Genomic DNA, 23,129 nt, shown 5'->3' on the forward strand with positions numbered 1-23,129 from the left:
GGCTCCGGAGCAGCCATCGCCAAAACCCGGGGTGAACTCGGCCCGAGAAGGGGCGGGGGCGAGCGGCTCGGGGCGTCTGCACCAGCCGCTGGGAATTCTGCTTGAATTTTTCCCACCTCCCGCCCCAGTCTGCCCTCGCTCCTGGCGGAGGGGCTCTGGAGCGGGCTGGCTGGAGGCCCCAAGGCAGAGCCTCCCTCATTTGACTCGATTAGCTCCAAAGTTTCACATCACTTTCCCAGAGTGCCCCGAGAGTTTAGGGGCCCGGTGTCCTCTGAGCCCAGCGATTCAAGTTTTCAGCCGCAAAGAGCCCGGCTGAAATGGTCCGCTACCGAGACGCCTTGTGAGAAAGTCGGGCAGAGTTTAGCTTCCTGCACAGTGTCGGAGCAATGGGCACGCAGGTGTGCTGTTGTGTTTCTGTGTGCGCAATAGACGCGCAGGTGCGCGGTCATGTGCCTGTGTGTGGAATAGGCCGCGGGTGCGCGGTTATGTGTCTGTGTCTGCGCTAGGCGCGCAGGTGCCCGGTTATGCGTCTATATGTGAAATAGACGCGCAGGTGTACCGTTATGTATCTCTGTGTGTGCGCTAGGCGCGCAGGTGCCCGGTTATGTGTCTATATGTGCTTTAGACGCGCAGGTGTGTGATTATGGATCTCCGTGTGTGTGGGAAAGGCGAGCGGGTGCGCACTTATATGCGGGAGGTGGCTTTTAAATATTTCTATGGCCAACGAACAGCGCAGTCCTCGGCGAGGACAACTCACGCAAGTCTTTTGAACGCAAGCCCTAAAACGGTCTTTTCAAAAGCCACCCAAAAAGACCCAGGAAAGACCCATCACCGCTTCGAACACAGTGTCCTTTGCGCGTCCATGCCTGAGACGCAACCAGTCACATTTACACGGGGAGAAGGCGCCCGGGTTCGTGGCCGCTGGCTGGGAAGAAGCGCAGTCTCTTCAGGACATTGGAGAGACCCTCAGAGCTGGGTTGTTTTTAGGGACTAATTCGGTTTAAAATGAGGAGCGAAGGCGCCTTCCTGGCTCGCTGCTTGGGGCTGCTCTAGGATTTTGAACCACAACCGGTTCCAAGTGGCTCCAGCAGTTTCTCTCCCAGGAGTTACACAACAAACACGCGGATGAAGGGGAGTTAAAGTAGACCCCCCCCCCCTCCCTTTCAGCAGCGGAGCGGCTTCGGAACCGCAAGGCAGGGGCCAAGAACCCAGCGCTGGTTGCGCGCTCAGTTCCCTGCGCGCTCAGTGGGCTGCAGCTGGAGCTCTGCAAAGAGCCGCTCGACCGAGCCCCCCGCCCCCCCCCCCCCCGCTGCCGAGGTGCGCGCTGCTGGGGGCGGGGGGGAGGTTAGCCAATGGAGGCGCTGGGAGCGCCGGTGGCTGCAGCCCTGCCAAGTTTGCGCGGCTTCTCCTGCAGAGGCTCCAGTCCAGTTTTTTCAGGAGATCTCCCTCCCCGCGCGCCCTCCCCAACCTCAGGGCAGGTGAGTTGTCCAATCAGACGGGCCTGGCCAGGTACCCGTCTTATTTGTACTGCTCGCCGCCGGGCCGGCCCGGATTTGTGGATGGTCGGCGCGCCTGAGACCGCCGGAGCTGCCTCTCCAAGCCCGCCGCCGGCGCGCCCTGCTCCGCGCTCCCCTGCGCCAGGGGCGAGCCGGCCGGGAGCTCAGCGGGCTGGCGGCGGCTCTCCCCTGCCCGGGGAGCCGCGCTCACCTGCTGGCCCCTCTTCGGGGGGCGCAGAAGAGCGGGTGCGCGGGGGGCCCCTTTGGCACTCCCCCGCGCGCGCCCTGGGCGCAGCCCCCCGCGCGGCGCTCGCTGCAGCCCGAGCCATGTTCCAGCCCGCGGCCAAGCGGTGCTTCACCATCGAGTCGCTGGTGGCCAAGGACAATCCCCTGGCGGCCGAGGAGCCCCTGCGGCCCGCCGGCCTCAACTACCCCAACCCCGCCGCGGCCGAGGCCTTCGTCAACGGCTTTCACAGCGCGGCGGCCGGCCGCTCCTTCTACGGCAGCCCGGAGCTGGTCTTCCCCGAGGCGGTGAGCCACCCCTCGCTGGGCGTCCACCCGCACCCGCTGGGCGCCGCCCAGCTGCAGCACCCGCACTCCTTCTTCGGGCCGCAGCACAGGGACCCCCTCAACTTCTACCCCTGGGTGCTGCGGAACAGGTTCTTCGGGCACCGCTTCCAAGGTGAGACGCCGGCGCGGCCGAGGCTCGGGAAGGGGCGGGGGGGGGGGCCCTGCCTCTGCCCCCGGGCTCCCGAAGGCAGAGCCAGAGCCGCAGGCCAGGCCATGGCTCGCCCTCGGCTCTGGGGCTGCGCAGGTGCATATCCCGGCCTGGCTCCCGCGGAATGCGAAGCGTAGTCCGGGAGAGCGGGATTGCAGCGCGCTCCCCGGCGCTGGCGGGGTCGTCTGGCATTCGGCAGCCGGCCCCCAGCTACCCCCTCCGGACTGGCGAGCGAGCGAGCGATCTATTTATCTCTCGATTGAACGCACAAATCAAATATCTATCTATCGACATAGCTATCAATCTAACTATCCGGCGGTCCATCTATCTAGCCCCATACAACCTACCTACCTACGCCTACCTACCTACCTATCTATCTATCTAATAACTGCAGGGACAAATTCGCTATCTAGCTAGCTATTCCGATACAATGTATCGATCTAGCTATCAGCTGCATGGACAAATTATCTATCTATCTATCTATCTAATAACTGCAGGGACAAATTATCTATCTATCTATCTATCTATCTAATAACTGCAGGGACAAATTAGCTATCTAGCTAGCTATTCCGATACAATGTATCCATCTATCTATCTATCAGCTGCATGGACAAATTATCTATCTATCCATCTGCTAGCTAGCTAGCTATCTAAGAACTGCAGGGACAAATTATCTATCTATCTGCAAAGTTGTAGCTCTCTTGGTCTCTGGATATAACAGAGCTAAAAGGGGTGAGGTAATATCTTGTAAAGGGCCAATTTCTGTTGGTGGCAGAGACAACCGGCTCCGCACAGATTGCTGGTGTAATGCATCTATTCTGAAGAAGCTCTCTGTGTAACTTCGAAGCTGATTTAATCTAACAGAAATTGAACCATTACAAAGATGTTCCTTCCCCTGCTCTCTAGCCCACGAAAGCGCATCCCCTAATATTTTGTTAGTCTTTAAAGTGCTGCAGGGCTGTTTCTATCTGTCTCTAACTGCACTGACAATTAACTATCTACCTACCTACCGCCTGCTCCGAGATCTGTGCCTCCAGCTGTCTATATTCCTTCTCTCTCCCTCCGGCTTTCTGACACGTTAAGACACAAATATATTTTCCTTGCACAATCTCCCAGGCCGCGCGTGCGAGCCTACAACCCCGCTCCCGCCCGTGTGCCGGCCCGTGTCGGTGCATCAGCCAAAACCCGAGACTCGCAAACAATGTGCCGCTGTTTCTGGGCGGAAAAAACCCCCTAAATGGCGGGTGAGGAAGGCCTGGCTTCTATCGCGATTTATACCAGAGGCAGGCGGCCGCGGAGTTGTCGGCATGGTCGGAACTATTCATATTCAGGGCACAATGATGAGTCGTTCAGCGAGTGGCGCCGGGGAACCGGCCTGCGGGGTACCAGAGGGCTCCCCTTGGCGCAGGCTGCTGGTTCCCAGGCCCCCGCTTGGGTCTGGTTTTCTTCCTGTGCTTTTTTTGCGGGCGGCTTTGGCTTTTCCCGGCCGCGGGAGCCGTTCTGCGCCGGGCTCCGGGCCGGAGAGAAACCCCGGGAAAGGCTGCGGCGCGTGCGGAGCTTGGGCGCAAAGAGCGCGCAAGTTGGTCGCAAAGGCCGAGCGCAGGTTGGGGCGCGGCTGGCGGAGGGGGCCCGTGACTCCCGCTCCTCGCAGGACGGGAAGGGGACCGAGGGGGGCACCGGCCGGCGGGCGGGCGGCTTTCCCCTGCCGCCGCAGCTGCAGCTGCAGCCCGGCCGCTCGCGACGCAGCAGCGGCTGTCGGGGGCCCCGGGGCGGGCGGGGAGCAGCCTGGCCCCGCGGCCGGGGGGCGCCTTGGAAGCAGCCGCCGGGCAGAGGAAAGCGGCGCCCGGGAAAGGCCCCCGAGCCGGGCGCCGCCACTCAACGAGTCTGGCCTGGGATCGGGCCGGCCGGTGGGAAAGGGCCAGGCCCGGGGCGCAGCGGTGGGTGAATGCGGCTCCCGGTTGTGTCCGCGGCCGGGGGCCCGAGTCTCTCACCCGGGTGGCGGCGCAGGGCCCGGGGCGCGTCTGGCCGGTGGGTCCGACGGGGATCGCAGCCCCCGCGGCTTGTCTCCGCCCGGGGGCTCCGCCCGGCCGCGCCCGCAGCCCCCCGCGCCGGCCCGAGCTGCGGATGCGGAGCGGGAACCCGAGCGCAGCGCCGAAGGCGCCTTTGTGCCGGCCGGGGTCGTCGCCCGCCGCTCGCCGCCCGGCTGGAATTGCTCCCGGGCAGCCGCCGCTGGGCCCGCGCGATAAGAGCCCCCGGGGGTCAGAGCGAGGGGCACCTCCGGGCCCTGCCCGCCCCCGGCCGGCCTCTGGGGCTGGCACCTACCGGGCGGGCAGCGCTGCCTTTCGCCTGGGGCAGCCGGTCCCCGTCCCCCGCCCTCCAGTGTACCAACGGGCCCCCCAACCCCAAGGCAAACCCCCTCCCCTAAACCAACCCCCTCCCCTAAACCAAACCCCAGTCTCCCCAAAGAAAACCCCTTCACCTAAACCAACCCCCCCAACCAAACCCCAGTGCCCCCAAACCAACACCCCTCCCCTAAACCAACCCCCCCAAACCAAACCCCTAAACCAACCCCCTCCCCTAAACCAACCCCCTCCCCTAAACCAAACCCCAGTCTCCCCAAAGAAAACCCCTTCACCTAAACCAACCCCCCCAACCAAACCCCAGTACCCCCAAACCAACACCCCTCCCCTAAACCAACCCCCCCAAACCAAACCCCTAAACCAACCCCTCTCCCCCAAACCAAACCCCTAAACCAAACCCCCTCCCTTAAACTCAGCTCCCCACCCCCAAACCAAACCCTGCTCCCCCAAACCCAAACCATTTCTGCCCTCCCTAGGCACGGCGCTGCTGCTGTTTCTCTGGGGTGGGGCTCGGGGAAAGGGGTGAGGAGGTTCAGTCCAGGCAGGCCACTGTGTGCTGGGAGATGCCCCCTGAATGGCTGGTGCTGGGGGTGTCCTGTCTCCTCCCGGCCCAGGGCACATCAGGGGAGCCAGGCGGAACCAGAGTGGGTGCGGAGGGGAGGAGGTGTTCAGCCACAGACCGGTTTGTCTGAGCCCACCACGCCTGCCCCAGCTCTTCCATGTGTCAGTGCACGGCCCTGTACGCGCCGGCGTGAGGGTCGGGGCCTAAGGGATGGACAAGCCCTCCCACGTGCGCCCGAGAAGGGCAGGTAGACTTCGGGGCCTGGGGAGAGAAACGCCCCCCACCTGTACAGCCAGAGGGCAGGGGGCTCCCAAGCAGCTCTGCGTGTGGGGACACACCAGCTGGGCAGAGCCCCTCTACCCGGTTCGGAAATAGCCTCAGCGCGTGACAGGCAAAGGCTGCCTGGCTGTGCCTGCCCCCAGCCCTGGCTAGCCCAGCTCCCGGCAGCCCGGCCAGCAACAAGGGCGGGAGGCACCCGCGGCCTGGCTTCGCCTCCTGGAAGGGGCTGGGGTCTCCCTCTGGATTCTCAGCCCACTTGCCGTGCACCAGTGAGACGAGTCCGTGGGCATGGAGGGGCCGGGGCGGCTCAGACAAAGGCAAGGGGAGAGCCCTCCTTCCACCCCTCTCCTGCAGCCAGGCCCAGGCCTCCTCCTGCAGCCCGGCCTGCACCTTCCTTCCCTCCTTCCCGGCCGCCCAGGCCCAGCTCTACCCACCTGTGGGGCTTTGCACTTCTGCTGCTCCAGCCAACATCCCCTTCCACCCATCCACCCTTCCTCCTAGCCACCCACCAACCCTCCTTCCATCCTCCTCTGTATCCATTGCTCTCTCTATTTCCCTGCTTCTCTTCCACACTTGTCCATTTCCAGTTCTTTCTTCTCTGCGCCTTCTTATTCCTACCAGCTTCTGTCTTGGTCCCACTTTCTACTCCCTGCGGGCCTTTTCCCCCCTTGCCCATCAGTTTGTTTCGCGCTGTCTCTCCCCCTCCCCACCTATCCATGTCCACGTCCTTCCTTCTGCGTATGGATCGGCCTCCACCCACCCCGGCCCCAGCTACTTGCCTGGTGGATGTAGTCTGACACCCCCAGGCCTGGCCACCATCTCGCCCCACCACACCCTGCTGCCGGGCGCTAACCCCAGCGTTGGATGTAGTGGCAGGTCCCACCTGTGCAGGGCTGTCCCCAGCCTGGCTGGACCCAGGCGGCCGCCCAGGGCTGTGGCTGTTCCTGCGGAGCTGCCAGGCTGCTGTTCCCCCCAGGACTGGGCATTAAGCGCTCAGCGCCTTGTGAGGGCGCAGGACCTGGCTAGGTCCCTGCAGCACCCCAGGCTGGGCACAGAGATCTGGCTGCTTTCCAAGCTGCCCCAGCCTGCTGGCAGTGTATAGGTTCCTATAGGGTGGCCCAGGTCTTCAGTCAGCCTGTGATTAGGGGGTAGGTCAGTTGCGGGGGGCCAGGCTGGGGCTGGGATCTCGGGGCTGAGACAGAGGCTGGGGCTTGGAGCAGGGGGCTGGGAGAGGGGTCCTGGGGCTGGCACTGGGGTCTGGGGCTGTGACAAGGCCTGGGGCTGGGACAGGGGTCCTGGGGGCTTCCCCTTTAGAAAGGGGGAAATGGGAGGCTGCATCGGTCCCCCCCAGCTCCCAGAAATCACCCACCACCACTTTGCAGTGGATGAAGGCTGGGGTGGAGGCAGGGGGAGACTGGTCCTTTGGGCAGGGTGGGGGCTGCTCCCACCCATCTGAGCAGACTAAGAAGTGGGGATCCCCCCCGCCTCAGCCTGAACCCTGGCCTGGCCTGGCTCTGACTCACCGGTTCTGTCTGCAGGGAGCGAGGTGTCCCAGGAGGGGCTGCTGCTGCATGGGCCTTTTGCCAGGAAGCCCAAGCGGATTCGCACAGCCTTCTCCCCCTCACAGCTGCTGCGGCTGGAGCGGGCCTTCGAGAAGAACCACTACGTGGTCGGGGCCGAGCGCAAGCAGCTGGCCAGCAGCCTCAGCCTCTCCGAAACCCAGGTAGGTGCCATGTGGGGGGATGGGGAGGTCCGTCCATCTTCCCTTCCCCCATCCCTCCCTCCCCTCCTTGGGGGGGTCACGTGCCATGGGCAGGTGCTTGGTTGTGGGGTGCACTGGGGAGCTCAAAGGGGGGGCACTGGGAGGGAGTCAGGCCACAGCCAGCGTGGGGCGGCAGCGTCCGGGGTGTTTTCCCTCAGGATGGGCAGCGGGAGGCGGTGCTGCCTGTTCTGCATTTTGGCCGCTGGTCTCTGGCCACACAGCCCAAGGAATTGGGGTGTGAGGGAAGAGGGGTGACTCAGGCAAGGCACTGCTACGAATGAGGCATCCTGGGGCCTGGGAGAAAGAGTGGGGCGGAAGGGGCCTCCCAGACTGCCCCCGACGCGATTTGGAACCCACTGCTGTGGGCTCAGCAGAGCGAGTAGCAGTCGGGGTCTGATAGGCACTTTGTGTGGGTGTGGAGCCCAGAAGTGGTTATTTCTTTAGCAAAGCACATTGCTTGTACCGTTATCCCACTGGCCAGCCAGCCCGGTGACTGAAACCCCTGTCGCCTTAAACTAGCCGCCAGATATCGTTCAGGGAATTCCACAGGCTTCAAAGTTCATTACATTAGACACGAGAAAAGCAAGGAATTTAACTAGCTTAACTCCCTGCAATTTGGGGATGGTAAAACGCTTGCTCTTTCTTTGCTTAATTAGTTTCTTTCTTTCTTTCTTTCTTTCTTTCTTTCTTTCTTCTTCATATCAGGGGTTTCAGACTCAGTAGTAGGAAAGTTTGTAAAAAACAAGCAGTCCTCTGGCACCTTGAAGACTAACACATTTATTTATTAAGTCATGAGCCTTTGTGGGCCAGACCCACTTCTTCAGATTTTCAGATACATAAGAAGTCGGTCTCACCCACAAAAGCTCATTAGCGAGTAAATAAATTTGTCATTTGTGTGGTGCTGCAGAACTGCTTGTTTTTTTGTGAAGCTACAGACGAACAGCCTAAGCCTCTGAAAATATGTGTAAAATAATTTCACTCGAAAGACCGGGGCCAATTGAAAAAGATGCGTGGATTAATTTTTAACTTCAAATAATTACAGGGTACCTATTATTGCTAATAACAATAATTACCACATGCCTTGCTGTTAAGGCCCAGGACTAGGATAGCTGCAGCAGCCTCCTCTTGCAGGTAACAATAACAAAAAGAAACATTATTGCAGTTATTTGGGTCTATGCACAAACTTTACAATTTTTAGAAGTCAAGCCAGATAAGAAACAGAACCAAGAGTGGTTGTAGAAGAAAAAGGAGTGGAAAGTTGTTAAATTTTCCCCTCTCTTGGATGAGACTAAGGCATTTTTCTTTACTGTGTTAAGAAAAACTGAAATCAAGAATCATTACAGCTATGATGAGCTGTGCATTGGACAAAGTGGGTTTTGTTCAGGAAAGCTTATGCCCAAATAAATCTGTTAGGCTTCAAGGACTCCTCTTTGGTTTTGCAGATACAGATTAACTAATCTAACTATCATCCACTAATGAACACGGATGTAAAAATATACCATGGAGAGAAAAAATAGCAAGGCAAAGGCAACTGAGGAATATACCCAGACCAGAGGTCTGTCTAGTTCCTTATGCTGTGTCCACCCACACCAGCTTCTTCAGGAGAGGGTGCCTAATTCCCTACAGTGGAGAAGTAGCAGCTAAGCTGCCCATTGGGAAACTCTCTCAGGAGGTGGCTGGGTATTCCTTGAATTATGAGGGTTTATTGCCCTCTGATGTTTTCCGGTCTCACGGAGGAGTGGGCACTTTCATGATCCACATCCGGATCCAATCCAGTTTTGAATCTTGCAACATACTGTGTCAGAATATAGTTTATTATACAATATGACTATATAATTACATTCACATGTACACGCTGGGAAGAAATCAGCAAAAAGTTGCCCTGGGATTACAAGAATTTCTGAGATTGGGTTTTCAGGCATAATTTCAAGAACATCTTTAAACTCTTGGAAAAGCTGGTTGAAGTGCTAGACGTACAGCGATGTAGCTAGATATATATAGATAGATGAGGTTGAACCATGCCATTCAGACCTAGATCTGGTTTCCCCTGTGGGTTTTGGTTCTGTTTGGAATGTTTTGAACCCCGGGGAGCATTTTAAAAAGCTGTGCCTCCCAAATCCAATGAGACAGACGAAGAGCTGTCTCAAAGAAGGCCAGGGTGTGCCACACACGGTTGTCAGGCAGTGCTCTGCGGTCCTGTGGTCTTCTTTGCTTCTTCCGTCATTCCAGAATTAGGAAGCCGGGGCTCAGAAACCCCTAAAAGGTTAATGAAACAAATGCCAATTAGTTCTGAAGGCTGCATCAGCTGAATATTGCCCAGGGGGTTCGTGGAGGCCTTGGGATTGTGCTATGTTGCCCCAAGCCTAATTGTGGTTTCTTTAGAAAATGGAAAGCTGCATATCTCTGAATCTGGACACACATGCAGCTGGAGAGAGAAAGAAAGAGGGATTTCACGTGTCGGTCTCTGTTAAGCATTATTATATATTTATAGTTCGAGACATTTTGTAAACACATATTTGTAGCTCTCTAGTACAGGGCTGTTTGTGGTCTGCATTCGTTCAATGAACACAGGTGGGAGGGTTGAACTGAGAGATTTCCCGTGGTGATTATTGATCCTCTAGGGCCGAATTCTGAGCCTGTAATAGCAGTTGAGTATCAGCTCACTCCGTCAGCCGTCCCACAGAAGTCAAGGGAAGGAAGATGCTATATTAGAGGAGGTGGATCAAACCCAGCCCTCAGTGATCACCGAAGTAAGGCAGCTCCCCAATGCGGCAGCAGAGATGTTTCCAAAGGGAATTTTTTTATTTTAATCCAGAGGTGTATTTTCATTTCTTAATTTCTTTAGATTTGTGGCTTTTTAAAACATACGTGTGATCATGTAAAGCACATGTCTGTGCGTGTGTGTGTGTGTGTGTGTGTCGGGGGTGGGGAGAATGACCCAAACTGCATGAGTCATACACAAACACTGTACCTGATAGGTACATGTTGCTGTATGAACGTGTATCAAAGCACTGACAGGCAGGCAGAGACCCTGACCAGCCGGTGAAATCAAACTATCACATCCGCTGTCGGACGATAGGAAAGCAAAGGTATAAATTGTCACACACATTCCCAGCCAGCACATCTATGACTGCAGCGTGAGTATGTGATGTGTAAAACAGACCTGCACCCTGCACACATCTCGGGGCACACACACTGCTAGTGCAGGGCAAACGCTTCCTCTTATCGCCACACACCTGGCTTGTCACACGTGATGCACACACACGGTCTCATATGTAAGATTCACACACAAATACCCTTTTGACAAGGGACAGCCACCTTATGCCCCCCTCCCACACGCAGAGCTTCATGTATAAACACACCGGTGTAGTTTTGATTTCAGGCGAGAGCTGTGCAAATTTCTCAGATGACTCTTACCTTCAGTAGCCCGCTCCCTGGGCCTGTGCTTTCCTGCAGAGCTGCGGCACTCCAGCCAGGACCTTGTCCCATCTCTGAGCAGTCCCTCTGCCAGCACTCAGTTTCCAACCCTCGTCCCAGTCTCAGCTAAGACTTTATGGGAGCTTGGTAAGCCCCCATCTCCCCTCCTGAGAAGAGGCAGCTGGAGTGAGGCACACCTGGAACCAGAGGGTAATAGCTGAAATGCTTTGCCTAGAGAGGTGGTGGAGTCGCCATCCCTCGAGGTTTTTAAGTCCCGGCTTGACAAGGTCCTGGCTGGGATGACTTAGTGGGGGTTGATCCTGCTTGAAGCACGGGGCTGGCCTAGATGACCTCCTGAGGTCCCTTCCAGCCCTATTGATTCTATGATCTGGAGCAGGCTAGAAATAAGGTACAGAAGGTCCGAAGGGACCTGCCCAGCCCTTTGGGTCCCAGCCCAGGCAAGAGTTCCTTTGGACAGAGGTATGGGGTGCACAGAAGGGAGACCGCCATACCTGGAGTCAGGGGCACAGGCACCGAAGGGGGTCAGTGGAATAGAGTCAACAGGCCTTCTCCAGACTATGACACCTCCACGGGGATCCAGGCCAGCCATGCCCACTGACAGTAGGTGGGTTTGTGGGTGCTGTGCTGCTGTTGGGTGTGTTTCTGTGTTGATTTGGTGAGGAAATGGGGAGGGCTTGTGGGGGCTGTGCTGATCATGCTGGTGTGTCTGTGTGGTTTGCGGAATCTGAATGTGTGGATCTGAGCAGCGGGGGGCAGTGGGGTTGGTGTGATGTGCTGATGTGTGTGTGTGTGTGTGTGTGTGTGTGTGTCTAGCCTATGGAGAATAGCTCCAATAATACACAGGGCAGAGAGGACAATACATTGGTCCTGTGTCTGTGATAGCATCCATCTTGTACAATACTTGCACTTTCTCTGACCACATTCACACACACACACGGATATTTTTTATTTCAGATGAGAGAAGTGTTAATTGCCTAACTGGCCCCGAAAGACACACACACAAACACAACTCCAGTGCTGATGCTGGGGAAAGGTGGTCGTGTTTGTGTACTGGGAGGTGTATGTGGTCCTACCTTAGCCCTACAAGTCTACATGTTGATTTGCGTCAGAAGAGTTGTGGGTTTGTGTGTGAAGTGCTGGTATTGGGATGCACGTGTAGTTTGTGTGTTGCGCCTCAATTTGTGACGGAAGGGGTTGTGGGTTTGGTGTGATGTGCTGATGTTGAGATGCACGTGTTCGTGTGCTGTGTATGTTGGAGGGGTTGTGGGTTTGATGCGATGTGCTGATGTGGGGATGTGTGTGTGGGGGGGGTGTCCGTGTCTAGGCTGTGGAGAATAGATCCGATAAAACCCAGGGCAGAGAGGACAATACATTGGTGCCGTGTTTGTTATCTGTGATAGCATCCATCTTGTACAATACCTGCACTTTCTCTGACCACATTTAGATACACACACACACACACACACACACACACACACACACAGATTTTTTTATTTCAGATGAGAGAAGTGTTAATTGCCTAACTGGCCCTGAAAGACATACACACAAACACAACTCCAGTGCTGATGCTGGGGAAAGGTGGTCATGTTTGTGTACTGGGAGGTGTATGTGGTCCTACCTTAGCCCTACAATTCTACATGTTGATTTGTGTCAGAAGAGTTGTGGTTTTGTGTGTGAAGTGCTGCTATTGGGATGCATGGGTAGTGTGTGTGTTGTGCCTCAATTTGTGACAGAAGGGGTTGTGGGTTTGGTGTGATGCACTGATGTTGGGATGCATGTGTCATTTATGCGCTGTGTGTGTGAGTTTGTATCAGAGGGGTTGTGGGTTTGGTGTGATGTGCTGCTGTTGGGATGCACGTGTAGTTTGTATGCTGTGTGCACGTTGATTTGTGTTGGAGGAGTTGGTGTGATGCTGGGACGCGTGCCTCGCTTGTGTGCTATGTAGGTGTCAATTTGTGTCGTAAGTCTTGGTGCGAGGCGCTGAGCTGGGATGAGTGCGTCATTTGTGCTCTGTGTGTATGTGTCGCTTTGTGTTGGAGGGTTGTGTGTTCAAAGTGCTGCGCAGTCTGCATGCTGTGCTTGTGTTGGTTTGTTTAGGAGGAGTTGCGACTCTGTGCTAGAGGTGAGGATGGCAGGATTATGTTGGCTGTCGAGTGTGTGTGTGTGTGTCAGGTGCTGAAACAGTTTTGCCAACTGAAATTGACAAAAATGCTGCCTGACTTGCTGTCAGTGCCAGTGGAAACCTCTGTGTGCGCCAGAGGCAGGTCTCAGAAGTGACTCCTGTAAACTCCAGCTGCACAAGAGGAGGAAGTCCATGGGCTGGGATGGCCAAGTCAGGGGGAAAGTGACTACTCACCCAGGCAGGGCTGGGCCTGCCATTTATTGCCCCATACTCCAGAACCCTCTGTCAAAGGCCCCAGTTACCCAGAAAAAACTTGGCTCCTTCAGGTTGCTTTATTGGGTCAGTGACGATTACTGCATTCACCCTCAATGGAACAGGCCACCCCAGCCCAGTCTGTGATGAAGGGACCACACACCCCTGCCTTAGTTTCCCTGTCTGTGGTACGATGTGGATTACATTCACCACTCCCGGACAAGGACACTGTGTGTCTTCCTAAGGAACATTTGGACTCGGAAGGCACAAAGTGCTGCGTAATATCGGGGGAAGGGCCTCCAGTGTTATTTCTTTTTGCGCTGCTTCTGGCTGTGCCTGGGGCGGGTGGGGGGGGTTGCAGAGAAGGGAATGAGTGAGTCTGTGTCTGGGCAGCTCCACTTTCCCAGGTGGCAGCTCCCTCATGGCTACTGATTTTATGTGAAACCGGGTCAAAGCCAGCCGGTGCGGAGTCTGCTTGCACAGGGCAGAAAGGATGCTCCATCTTTTCAGCATCTAGCACCCCTAAGACCCGCGCCTCATGTTAATATACAAAAATGCTGTTAATGACAGGCTTCGGTTTACGGTAGCCAAGCTCTCTGGGTTACTCTGGGATCACATTGCCTCTCAAAGAAGCTGTGGGATGCTGTGCAGTGAGGGTTACGGTAGCTGAAATAAAGGAATCCCTGGGTTCAGAAAGACCACCAAGTGCATCTTGTCTAGTCTTCATCTGCAAGTAAATGCACAGAAGTTACAGAAGGGAAGAGATCAGCTCCTCAAATGAATGTTCCTTTGCTGAGCCTGTATCGCCGCCGCCTGACTTTATCCAAGTCCCTGTCTGAACCAAGTAACGGGGATGTAAACGTATTCCTTGGGACTGAGACAATTTCTGAGGATACGTATGGGACTGGATTCTGCTCTTAGCTGTGGGGAGTTAATCTGGAGGATCTCTCCTGGTTCGGGTGGATCTACATGGGTACAACAGAGACCAGAATTTCCCTCTGAAAACAAAAAATGAGACTCTGACAGTGACTGTGGCAAAGGCACCGGGTGACTTAATTTATTCAATCTCCTTGTGTGTCCTGATCCTGCTTGTGGAGACTATAATCTAAAAGATGTTTTCTTCTATCTGCCAGTCCAGCAAACTCCGCCTGGGCCTCAGAAAGACAGGCTGGGTTCTTTCCAAATTCTGCCTTGACACAGACAGTCCAGCTCTGTGACTGGAATCTGGTTAACAGTTGGGTTAACTTGACGTGAGCCAGAGCAGATTTCAGCTTCCTTTCCTGTCACCGTCTCAGTCCCTGCCAGGCACAAAGGAGCAAAAACATCTTTTCATTCCTGGACTTTGCCACATTTAGAGTTGGGACCTTCCTGTTCTGTCTAATGTGCATTTGTGTCATTGAATTTCTCTGGGGTTCTGAAAAGGCAAAATCCAAAGCTACTTTGGGTGAGAAGTTTATGTCGATTTCATGAGCTCAGCTGCATCATGAGGGCCGGGGACTGGTCCTGATGTCCTCTCGAGGTCCCTTCCAGTTCTAGTGCTCTGTGATTCTATGGCAAGCTCTCCCTGGTGTAGTATATTCTGAAAGCAGCTGGACTCTAGTCTATCCATGTCGACTTAGTCCCCACCAGGAACTAAAAGGGACCCTTTGTGGTGTCAATAGAGAGCACAAGATGGATTAGCCAGCACGGCAGCTAGAGAGAACCACTACATCCAGCAACCACTGTAATGGATCCCCTTCATTCTGATTACTCTTATCCCTTCCCTGAAGGACACAGCAGGCTCTGAACGGATACAGTGCAGAAGGGGACAGTGTGAGTTTGCAATGCAAAGCACCAGAAGGACCCACCGCGATCAAGCTCCTGGAAAGAACCAAGAAAAGAGTCAAGTTTCCATCTGCTATTTCTGCCTTGCTCAGCTAGGCCTGCAGGGTTCACAAAGGCACCTCCAAGCACAAAGGCTTCAACCATCCACCCCCTCCCAAAAGAGCACACAGGGGATTGAGACAGGCTGAGAGCAACTAGCAAGGTATCTTATTCCTAGGCTTGCAATGGACTAGAGAGAACTAAGGGTTGATTCATGAACTTCTGCGGACAGGGTTTGGTTGGCAAAAGGAAACGCTGAATTGCTCTGAGATTTGGCTCCTGTAGAGCCTGTAAGAAGAATAAAATGCATACATAGCAATGGAGAGAGTGGATTAATGCCCACTCCCTACTGGACTTTATTCAGCAGGCCTTGAGTCCTCCATAGCAACTGATTACCGTTGTATGACACCTCCTCCTCCTGGGACATCAGCAGAGTTTGAAGCCAGAAGCACAGGTCCTTCACGTGCACAAATGCAGTAACTCTGCTAACTCCACAGCAGGCTTTTATTCTGCATACCAACCAGCCACCAGAGGGGGACAGAGTAACTTGTCCGGCGTCTGGTTCAGGTTTAAGCATCCAGAAGTTTGGATTCCTCTGTTTCTTTGGCCTGTTGATTTCAGCAAACCCAAGGAAGAGTTTCACCTGGAGAAATTCCCCAAGCAGAGGGGAATGTCCAAAACAAAGGCAGCAGAGGAAATGTTTATAAAACAACACAGGGGACAGAGAAGGTGGCTTGGAAGGAACATCTGTTCTCCCAGCTTCATAACACAAGAGGGAAGTGCCTTGAAACTGAAAGGTGGCAAAATGCAATCTGGTCAAAAGAAATACTTTTTTAACTCAGCGGGTGATTGATTACACTGTGGAACTCACTGCCACAGGATGGCACCGACGCCAAGAATTGAGCAAGGTTCTGAGGGACTGGTCAGATGTTTATATGGATGAGAATGTTCAGCGTTATTGTAGCTAATGATATCAGAGTTTTGGAAGGGATAACAACTTCATGTAAGCCAATTTCTATTAGGCATCAGGAAGAAAACTTTAGAGAGGGCAGAGTCTTCTGTTTCTGCTAGAAGTGGGATTCTTGCACTCTTTTGGAAGAGTGTCTGGCTGTGGGCACTAGCTGCCAGGATCTGGGCTAGATGGAGCACAGATCTAATCTGGCCTGGGAATTCCTGTGGTGTGAGGGAAGGTGGTTTACCTTTACAGCCTAGTTTTCAGGTCTTAGGTACCTGAAAGTGCATAATGGATTCCTCCAAGCAGAATATTGTTGAGAAATAAGTGTTCTCTAGTGCTTAGATAACTCCAGCTTTCAGGGTGGGGGTCTGTACCTAGCTCTGATTTGTGCATGACCTTAACCCAGTGAATTAATGGCTTGATGCCTCAGTTTCCCTTTCTATAAATTGGGGAAATGACACTTCCCAAGATCCTTGGTGTTTGTGAGGTTGAACTGAAGTTTGTAAAGTACTTTGGAGTTGTTGCATGAAGGGCAGCTACAGGCTGAACCTCTGTCGTGTGGCACCCCCAGGACCTGACCAGTACCAAACAAGAGAATTTGTCGGGCCACAGGAGGTCAATATTGTCTAGCAGCATTACCAACACTTGCACTGCTTACTGGGCTCTTGGAAGACATTTAGGAATAAATTACAGCTACATAACAGCACAGACCACTGAGAGCCAGGACTGGTATCTGGAAACAAACTTTACAGGACCACAGGAAACTTGGACAAACCCACGATAAGTGGCCATCTAGCTAATTAAAATTGCACCAGATTATGGATGTTGCTGGACCAGAGAGTGCTGGATTAGAGAGGCTCAATCTGTATAAGTATTGCTTCAAAAATACCCTAAAGCTAAAAAAAGCAAGGGAGCTGATTCTATGTGCTCTGATTTCTATCAGTATTGCCTAACAGCTGTATTAAGAAAATAACCAGCTTTTATATTTCAAGGTAAAGGATTCTAAGTCACTGCATAAACAGGGGTTATTTTGCCAGCTGTGATGTGGACAGTGGACTCTGCCTGACCACAGTGCACAGTGCTTCAAGACAGAAAGTAAACGTCCAATCAGTGCAGCATTGGAGAGAAAGGAGAAAGTAACTACCCGATCTGGAATCCAGACCCAGCCACTGCTCCTGTGGCAATGTGCCAATAGGCGCCTTAAGGACCATAGCGGGTTTTTGCCCACAAAAGCTTATGCTCCAAAATATCTGTTAGTCTATAAGGTGCCCCAGGACTTCTGGGGCCCATGAATGGTCAGGACAGCAAAGCAGCACAGTGCCCCCTGGTGTCCAGCTTGGGGCATATCATCAGTAATACTGGAAGGGAATAAGGCCATCTCCTGAGTCACCGTCCCAGCAGATCTCTGGCTGTTGTCGATTTCCCAGAGGTCCCTCAGCCAGGTGTTGGCTCAGCCTGGGCACACACGCTCACAGTACGAAAGCAATCCAGGTGCGAGTTTTGCACTGCCAGAGGTTCTGTTTTGAGCATGTTTACTCACCTGTTGCTTTTGCAACTTCTCAGACCTCTCCCTGGAAGGTAGGCGAATGCTGGGAAATCCCAACTCTGGCAAGTTTGTTCCTTGACCATTTTTCCATCTCTTTGTACTGTTTATATAACAGTAAATAAATTCATGCAAGACTCTCCAGAGAACCAGGGATGACATGCAAACACCCTCTGCCGGTTGGTTGGTTGGAGGAGAAGTAGTCTACTGGACAAGGTGTTACCCTTGGCCTCATCAGAGCTGCGAGCATGTAGCCCTGCCGCCACTGACTTCCTATGTGATCTTGGGCAAGTCACTTAGTCTTGCTGTGATTTGGTTCCCCATGTGTAAAATAAGATTTCCCTACCCCTTGTAAGGATAAATCCAGGCAGACGTGTGGGGTGCTCAGACACTCCAGTAATGGGGCCATAAATAAGATGAAGATTAAGTAACACCTGACAAGGAAGCAAACCTCCAAAAAAGGCAAGTGGGTCATTCCTGAATTTTGGATTCCTGCACACCCTGCCCCTCCCGGCAGCAGGAGCCCAAGCATCTCTCAGGTAGGTAGATTTCATCTGAAGACCTAGGTGCTGAGGGTGGGGGACAATGGGCTGCTGCACCCCCAGCTGGGAGTGGTTTCCATCAGGTGCAGGGTTTACCATTTGGGTCAATGATCTCTGTACCTTTGCTACATAATAGTCCCCGCCCCCTTGTCCGAGGCTGGCCGAACGTTCCTCAGACCCTGAGGGATTCCGTCTCAGAGGGGTGGGCTTTAACCTCCTTCCATAGAAGGGGGCATTGCCTAGGCTGGGCCAGCGACTTGGCAGGGCATCAGCAGCCCCCAGAATTCAACCGCTGAGGCCTGGCTTCCAGGAGCCTGCTCTGATCCCTGAACTATGCTTCTTCCTCCCTTCTCAGGGGCTGGAGCTACCTCCTTGCCCATTCTGAGGGTCACCTCACTGCGTGAGCCCCTCCTGGGCTGCCCTTTCTTCCAGCAGCACCCCAGTCCTTCCACAGCATAGTTCTCAAACCACTGCCCTCGGCGGGATGCCAGGAAAGAGGGCTCTGTCGTTGTCCTTGTACGGGACGTTGTCCAAGGGCCCCGACCTGTCTAGCTCCAGCACTGCCTGGGAGGTGACTCCCATGGCAAAGGCTTTGCAAAATCATACCCCTGCCAGGAGGGCATTTGCTCTCTCAGGAGAATGGTCCTTAGGGGCCAGGCCTTTAGGAGTGTGTTGGCACCTAACTTCCAATGAAAGCAAAGAGAGTTAGGCACCTGTCACCCTCCAAGGAGCTGGGCTTAGCTTCCCAGGCTCGGTTACCCGAGGCACCCCCCATCCCTGAGCCTCCTTATGGTTCTGGCCTCCTGACTCGGGGTTGCCACACACTTTGCAAACTTTGATTAACCCCTCCCAGCCCGCCTGTGCAGCAAGCAGTGCTATTCAGTCCAAGGTGACTTGCCCAAGGCCAGGCAGTTAAGTAGCAATGGAGCTGGAACTCAGAGTCCTGGCATGCAGGTCCCGCTTTAACCACTGGCCAGTGATGAGTCCCAAGGAGATTCAGCGGAGAGTAAAGGCTGTTGGGGGAAGAGGATCAGAGTTCTCTGTAAGCTGAGCTCTTGGGCAGCCGCACAGAAGACAGTCAAATGCTGCCCAGCTGATTAGCAGAGTGCCCACAGCTGGCAGTTTGTGTTTCTATTGGAGGTGCACATCCCCGCATGCCTCGGTGCATGTAATACAATTTATTCTGCACAAGGATGGAAATAAACAGAGAGACAATTGAAGGGCACCCAAGTGGCCCATGGCGCCTTCACTCAAACAAGACGGGGATGTGCTGTCTACCCTCACTTCCGGGGTTCTTCTTCCTGCCCTGGCCTGTTCAGGAACACTGTTCTCTGGAGCTAACACAGGTTCCTCCCAAGGCACTGGGGAAGCACATCTCTGAGCTTCACAGACCGCTGCCTGGTTTCTGATGGCATTCCCCCCACAGAGGGCTGCCTCCAGACTGACTTTATCCTGTGTCTGCGGATTCCTCCGAGCCCTGAGCAAAGCCATCAGTATTAATTGTAACTGGCCCTCTCAGAAACAGGGGGGTCCTTAAGCAGCAAACAGTGAGGCGGGGCCTTCCCCTGGCTTTCAAAAAGGGCTGGAGCCACAGAGGGCTTGGTGTGAAAGCTACACACATACATCAGATGGTTTCATCCAGGTTTTAATAGGCAGCAGGTTTAAAAACCAAGAAAAGAAAATATTTCTTCACTCAGCACACGGTCACCCTGTGGAACTCCTCGCCAGGGTTCAAACAAGAGCTAGGTAAATGCATGGAGATTGGGTCCAACAAGGCTCTTAGCCAGGATGGGTAGGAATAGTGTCCCTAATCTCTGTGTGTCAGATGCTAGAATGGGTGGCAAGGGAGGGATGATTATCTGTTCTGTTCATTCCCTCTGGGACACCTGGCATCGGTCACTGCCGGCAGATTGGGGCTAGCTGGCCCTTTGGTGTGACCCAGTGTGGCCGTTCTTATCCTAACCGAAGGAGGAATCATAGTATCACAGAACACTCGAAGTGGAAGTGACCTCACATAGTCATCAAGTTCAGTCCCCTGCACTCATGCAGGACCAAACCTCAGCTAGATCACAAGGCCTGGAGCGCAGTGGGATTTTAAGCCCTTGCTAAGACGGGACCAAATTCCCAGACCTGCTGCACAGCTGAGGCACTCCAGCGACTGCAGCAGGAGTTGCAGCCTTCAGCGCTACAGGCTGTGGCCCAGTGGCGTTACAATTTTGGCTGCCCTTCTGACGAGCCAGTTCCCAACGTGACTTGAGGGCCAGGGTAGCCAGGACCAAGCAACTTCTCTCTGTTTCATTCAGCTCAGGCTCAGGGCTAGTGTCTGCGCTCATTTTTATCATCCATGTGTGGAAGAAATTTTGTTACCTGCACCAAGGCATGCGCAATGTGCACCACCGTTAGACATACAGGCTACCAGCTGTGGGTGCTCCTCTAATCAGCTAGGCGGCATTTGAATCACTCCGGGGCAGATGCCCAAGTGCTCAGCTTAGAGGTAACACTGCTCAGGGCCCCTCTGTGCTTGGTGCTGTACAAACATAGGCGACACACTTCCTGCTCCCCCCGCAGAACCTGTGACAGTGTTACAGAGATGTCTGTCTACCACTCAAACGGCCATCGGTCCAGGGCCGGGCGGGCCTGGCTGCCTATGCCCCGGGATGGAATGCAGAGCCTGTGCATACCAGACCATGGATGGTGTAAAGATGAGGGGCCAAATCCCTCCCCATGCCGTCCCCACTGAGGGATTCAGCCCCGGTAAGATTCCCGACCCCGATTCTCACAATGTCATTTGACCTGTGTGTTGTGGGAGCAGCGACGTAACACCCATTCCCTGCATGCCTCCAGTCTCTGATCTGTCCACAGTGGTGACAGGCCAGTCCAGCCTACTTCTGGCCCCCATTAGCCCTGCAGGGCCAGTCCAGCTCAGGCCAAGGGCCCAGAGGTGCATCCTCCTGACAAACAGGAGCTGCTGTTTGCTGCTACCTCTTTTCATGCTTGTGGCTTCAGCTGCCCTGCAGGAAGCAGGTCTTGGCTGAACCCTGCGCTGAGCACTGCTGAAGGCCTGCATCTGGGGGATGTATCTCCTGCATGGCTGGAGCCCTGAGACCAGGGGATGTATCTCCTGCATGGCTGGAGCCCTGAGCCCAGGGGATGTATCTCCTGCACAGCTGGAGCCCTGAGCCCAGGGGATGTATCTCCTGCAAGGCTGGAGCCCTGAGACCAGGGGATGTATCTCCTGCACGGCTGGAGCCCTGAGCCCAGGGGATGTATCTCCTGCACAGCTGGAGCCCTGAGCCCAGGGGATGTATCTCCTGCATGGCTGGAGCCCTGAGCCCAGGGGATGTATCTCCTGCACGGCTGGAGCCCTGAGCCCAGGGGATGTATCTCCTGCATGGCTGGAGCCCTGAGCCTTGGCACAGCTATGAGGGAAATGCATTTCTGGGCGCAGGGCTCCAGCCATGTGAGAGGTGCATCCCCCAGATGCAGGGCTCCAGCTATGTGGGAGAGCTGGGCTCTGTCACTTCCAGCCCTTTGTCTCCTCTGTTTAGACAGCAAATGTGTCAGGGCCGTGACTGTCTCTTGCTACGTCTGTGCAGGTCCTGGCACGATGAGGCTCTGACCTTGATTGGTGCCTGTTGACCTGCCCTGGTACAGTATTCTCCGGAGCATCTGAATAGCAGGGTGACTTGAATTTTATGTGGCTAATCAGGAGCTCAGCTAATGAGAGGCCAGGAGCGGTTCTGTCCATTCAGCAGTGAGGCAGCCTTCCTTGTGGCTGGGTGCTCCATCTCCCCCCCGCCTCCTTGCAGCCCTAGATGGGGGTCTCTGCTCTGATATCCCAACTGCCACATCGTCGGAGCGTCCCAGCTCAAGACGCAGGGAACAAAGGAAGGATTTGGCTGATGCACAGATTCGGGTAATGGGAGTTGGGCGCACCTGGTACTCCCAAGATAATTGCTGGCTGCGTGTAGGAATCTCAAGTTAAATGCATGACAGTGGCTGTTAAAACGTGTATTCAGCAGCACGTTGTACGGAGGTGAGACATGGGTGATAACGAAAGATTCGAAGAGAAGAATATTGGCATTCACGAGGAGCTGTTATAGAAAGATCCTGAGAATAGGCTGGATGCAGAAGGTCACCAATGAAGAATTATATAGGCAGATGCAGCTGAAAGAGAGCCTATTGCAGAAGGTTATACCATGCAAGCTACAGCTCTTTGGGCATAGGTGCAGAACGACCGACAAACGAAAAATCAAGACCCTGGTATTCGGCATAATGGGTGGTTGGCATAGGAGAGGCAGACCCCACAGAGAATAGATAGACAATATAGTAGATTGGTGCAGAGCTAGTCTACAGAAACTAAGCCGCTCTGCACTGGACAGGGAAAGACGGAAGGAAATAGCGAGAGAGGCACCGGACGCCAACGGGTGCTGAGCCCAGGGTTGTTGGTGATGCTGTTGACTGGCTGTTATACAAGCTCCCCTCGGCACTTACAGATGGCGCAAATTCGATCTAGACCCAATCTGTGCAGTGCCCCCTTTCGCAGTGGGAGCACACGCGCAGCAGGGTGTTAAAGGTGGCCGCTTGCCCTGAGCTAACAGGGCCTTGATTCCTCCAGCTTCTCTCTTCTGAGCTGTCTTTGTGCCCCCTTCTGCCTGTCCCATGTCCTTCTCTGCCTCTGCCTGTCTTGACGCCTGACAAGCTGCATTACTACATGGTTCTCTCCCACCCCGCCACCCCGCCCCCCCGCCCAAGAAAGGCAGGGAGGCCCCCCACAAAAAACCTTCCACTGGCAATGACAGTTGCTAAATTAATACAGTTAAGGCAACATTCCCACCCGCTTGGCTGTACCACGGGGAAGATCAACCTGAGCAGGGTCGATGTTTCACAGCCCAGTTTTGGGCACCTGGTAAAGGGGCGTGAAATTGGACTATCTGGGGTCGGCAGTTGACCCCTGCACTCTTCACTACCGCGAGGAGTAAGAGATGTCGACGGGGAAACTCGCCCGTTGACCTACCTCTGTGCGGACGGCCAGGTAAGTCAATTACAGATAAGTCAATTCTAGCTATGCAATTGCTGTAGCTAAAATTTTGTATCTGCGATCGACTTAACCTGCCCAGCATAGACCAAGCCTGAAACTTGATCCTCACCCTCCCCAAGCAACAGGCCACCCAAATACGCTCCCACACGTCTCGTCACTGGCTCTCAGCTCCTCAGTGAACCCCTGGTCCAGTCCC

The 23,129-nt window shown here is 54.5% G+C and overlaps 1 protein-coding gene across 1 annotated transcript in view; it reads left to right on the forward strand.

Moving 5' to 3' along the window:
• Positions 1–1,502: 1,502 nt before the first annotated feature.
• EMX1 (empty spiracles homeobox 1) overlaps positions 1,503–23,129 on the forward strand; it is a 28,648-nt gene continuing 7,021 nt past the window's right edge. The window contains exons 1-2 of the mRNA XM_074992203.1: positions 1,503–2,178; positions 6,954–7,138. Coding sequence (XP_074848304.1) covers positions 1,560–2,178; positions 6,954–7,138 — 804 coding nt within the window. The 5' untranslated portion in view covers positions 1,503–1,559. The remainder of the gene's footprint in view (positions 2,179–6,953; positions 7,139–23,129) is intronic.

Source organism: Carettochelys insculpta, chromosome 4, assembly GCF_033958435.1.
Source record: "Carettochelys insculpta isolate YL-2023 chromosome 4, ASM3395843v1, whole genome shotgun sequence".
In the NCBI taxonomy this organism is placed as follows: domain Eukaryota; kingdom Metazoa; phylum Chordata; order Testudines; family Carettochelyidae; genus Carettochelys; species Carettochelys insculpta.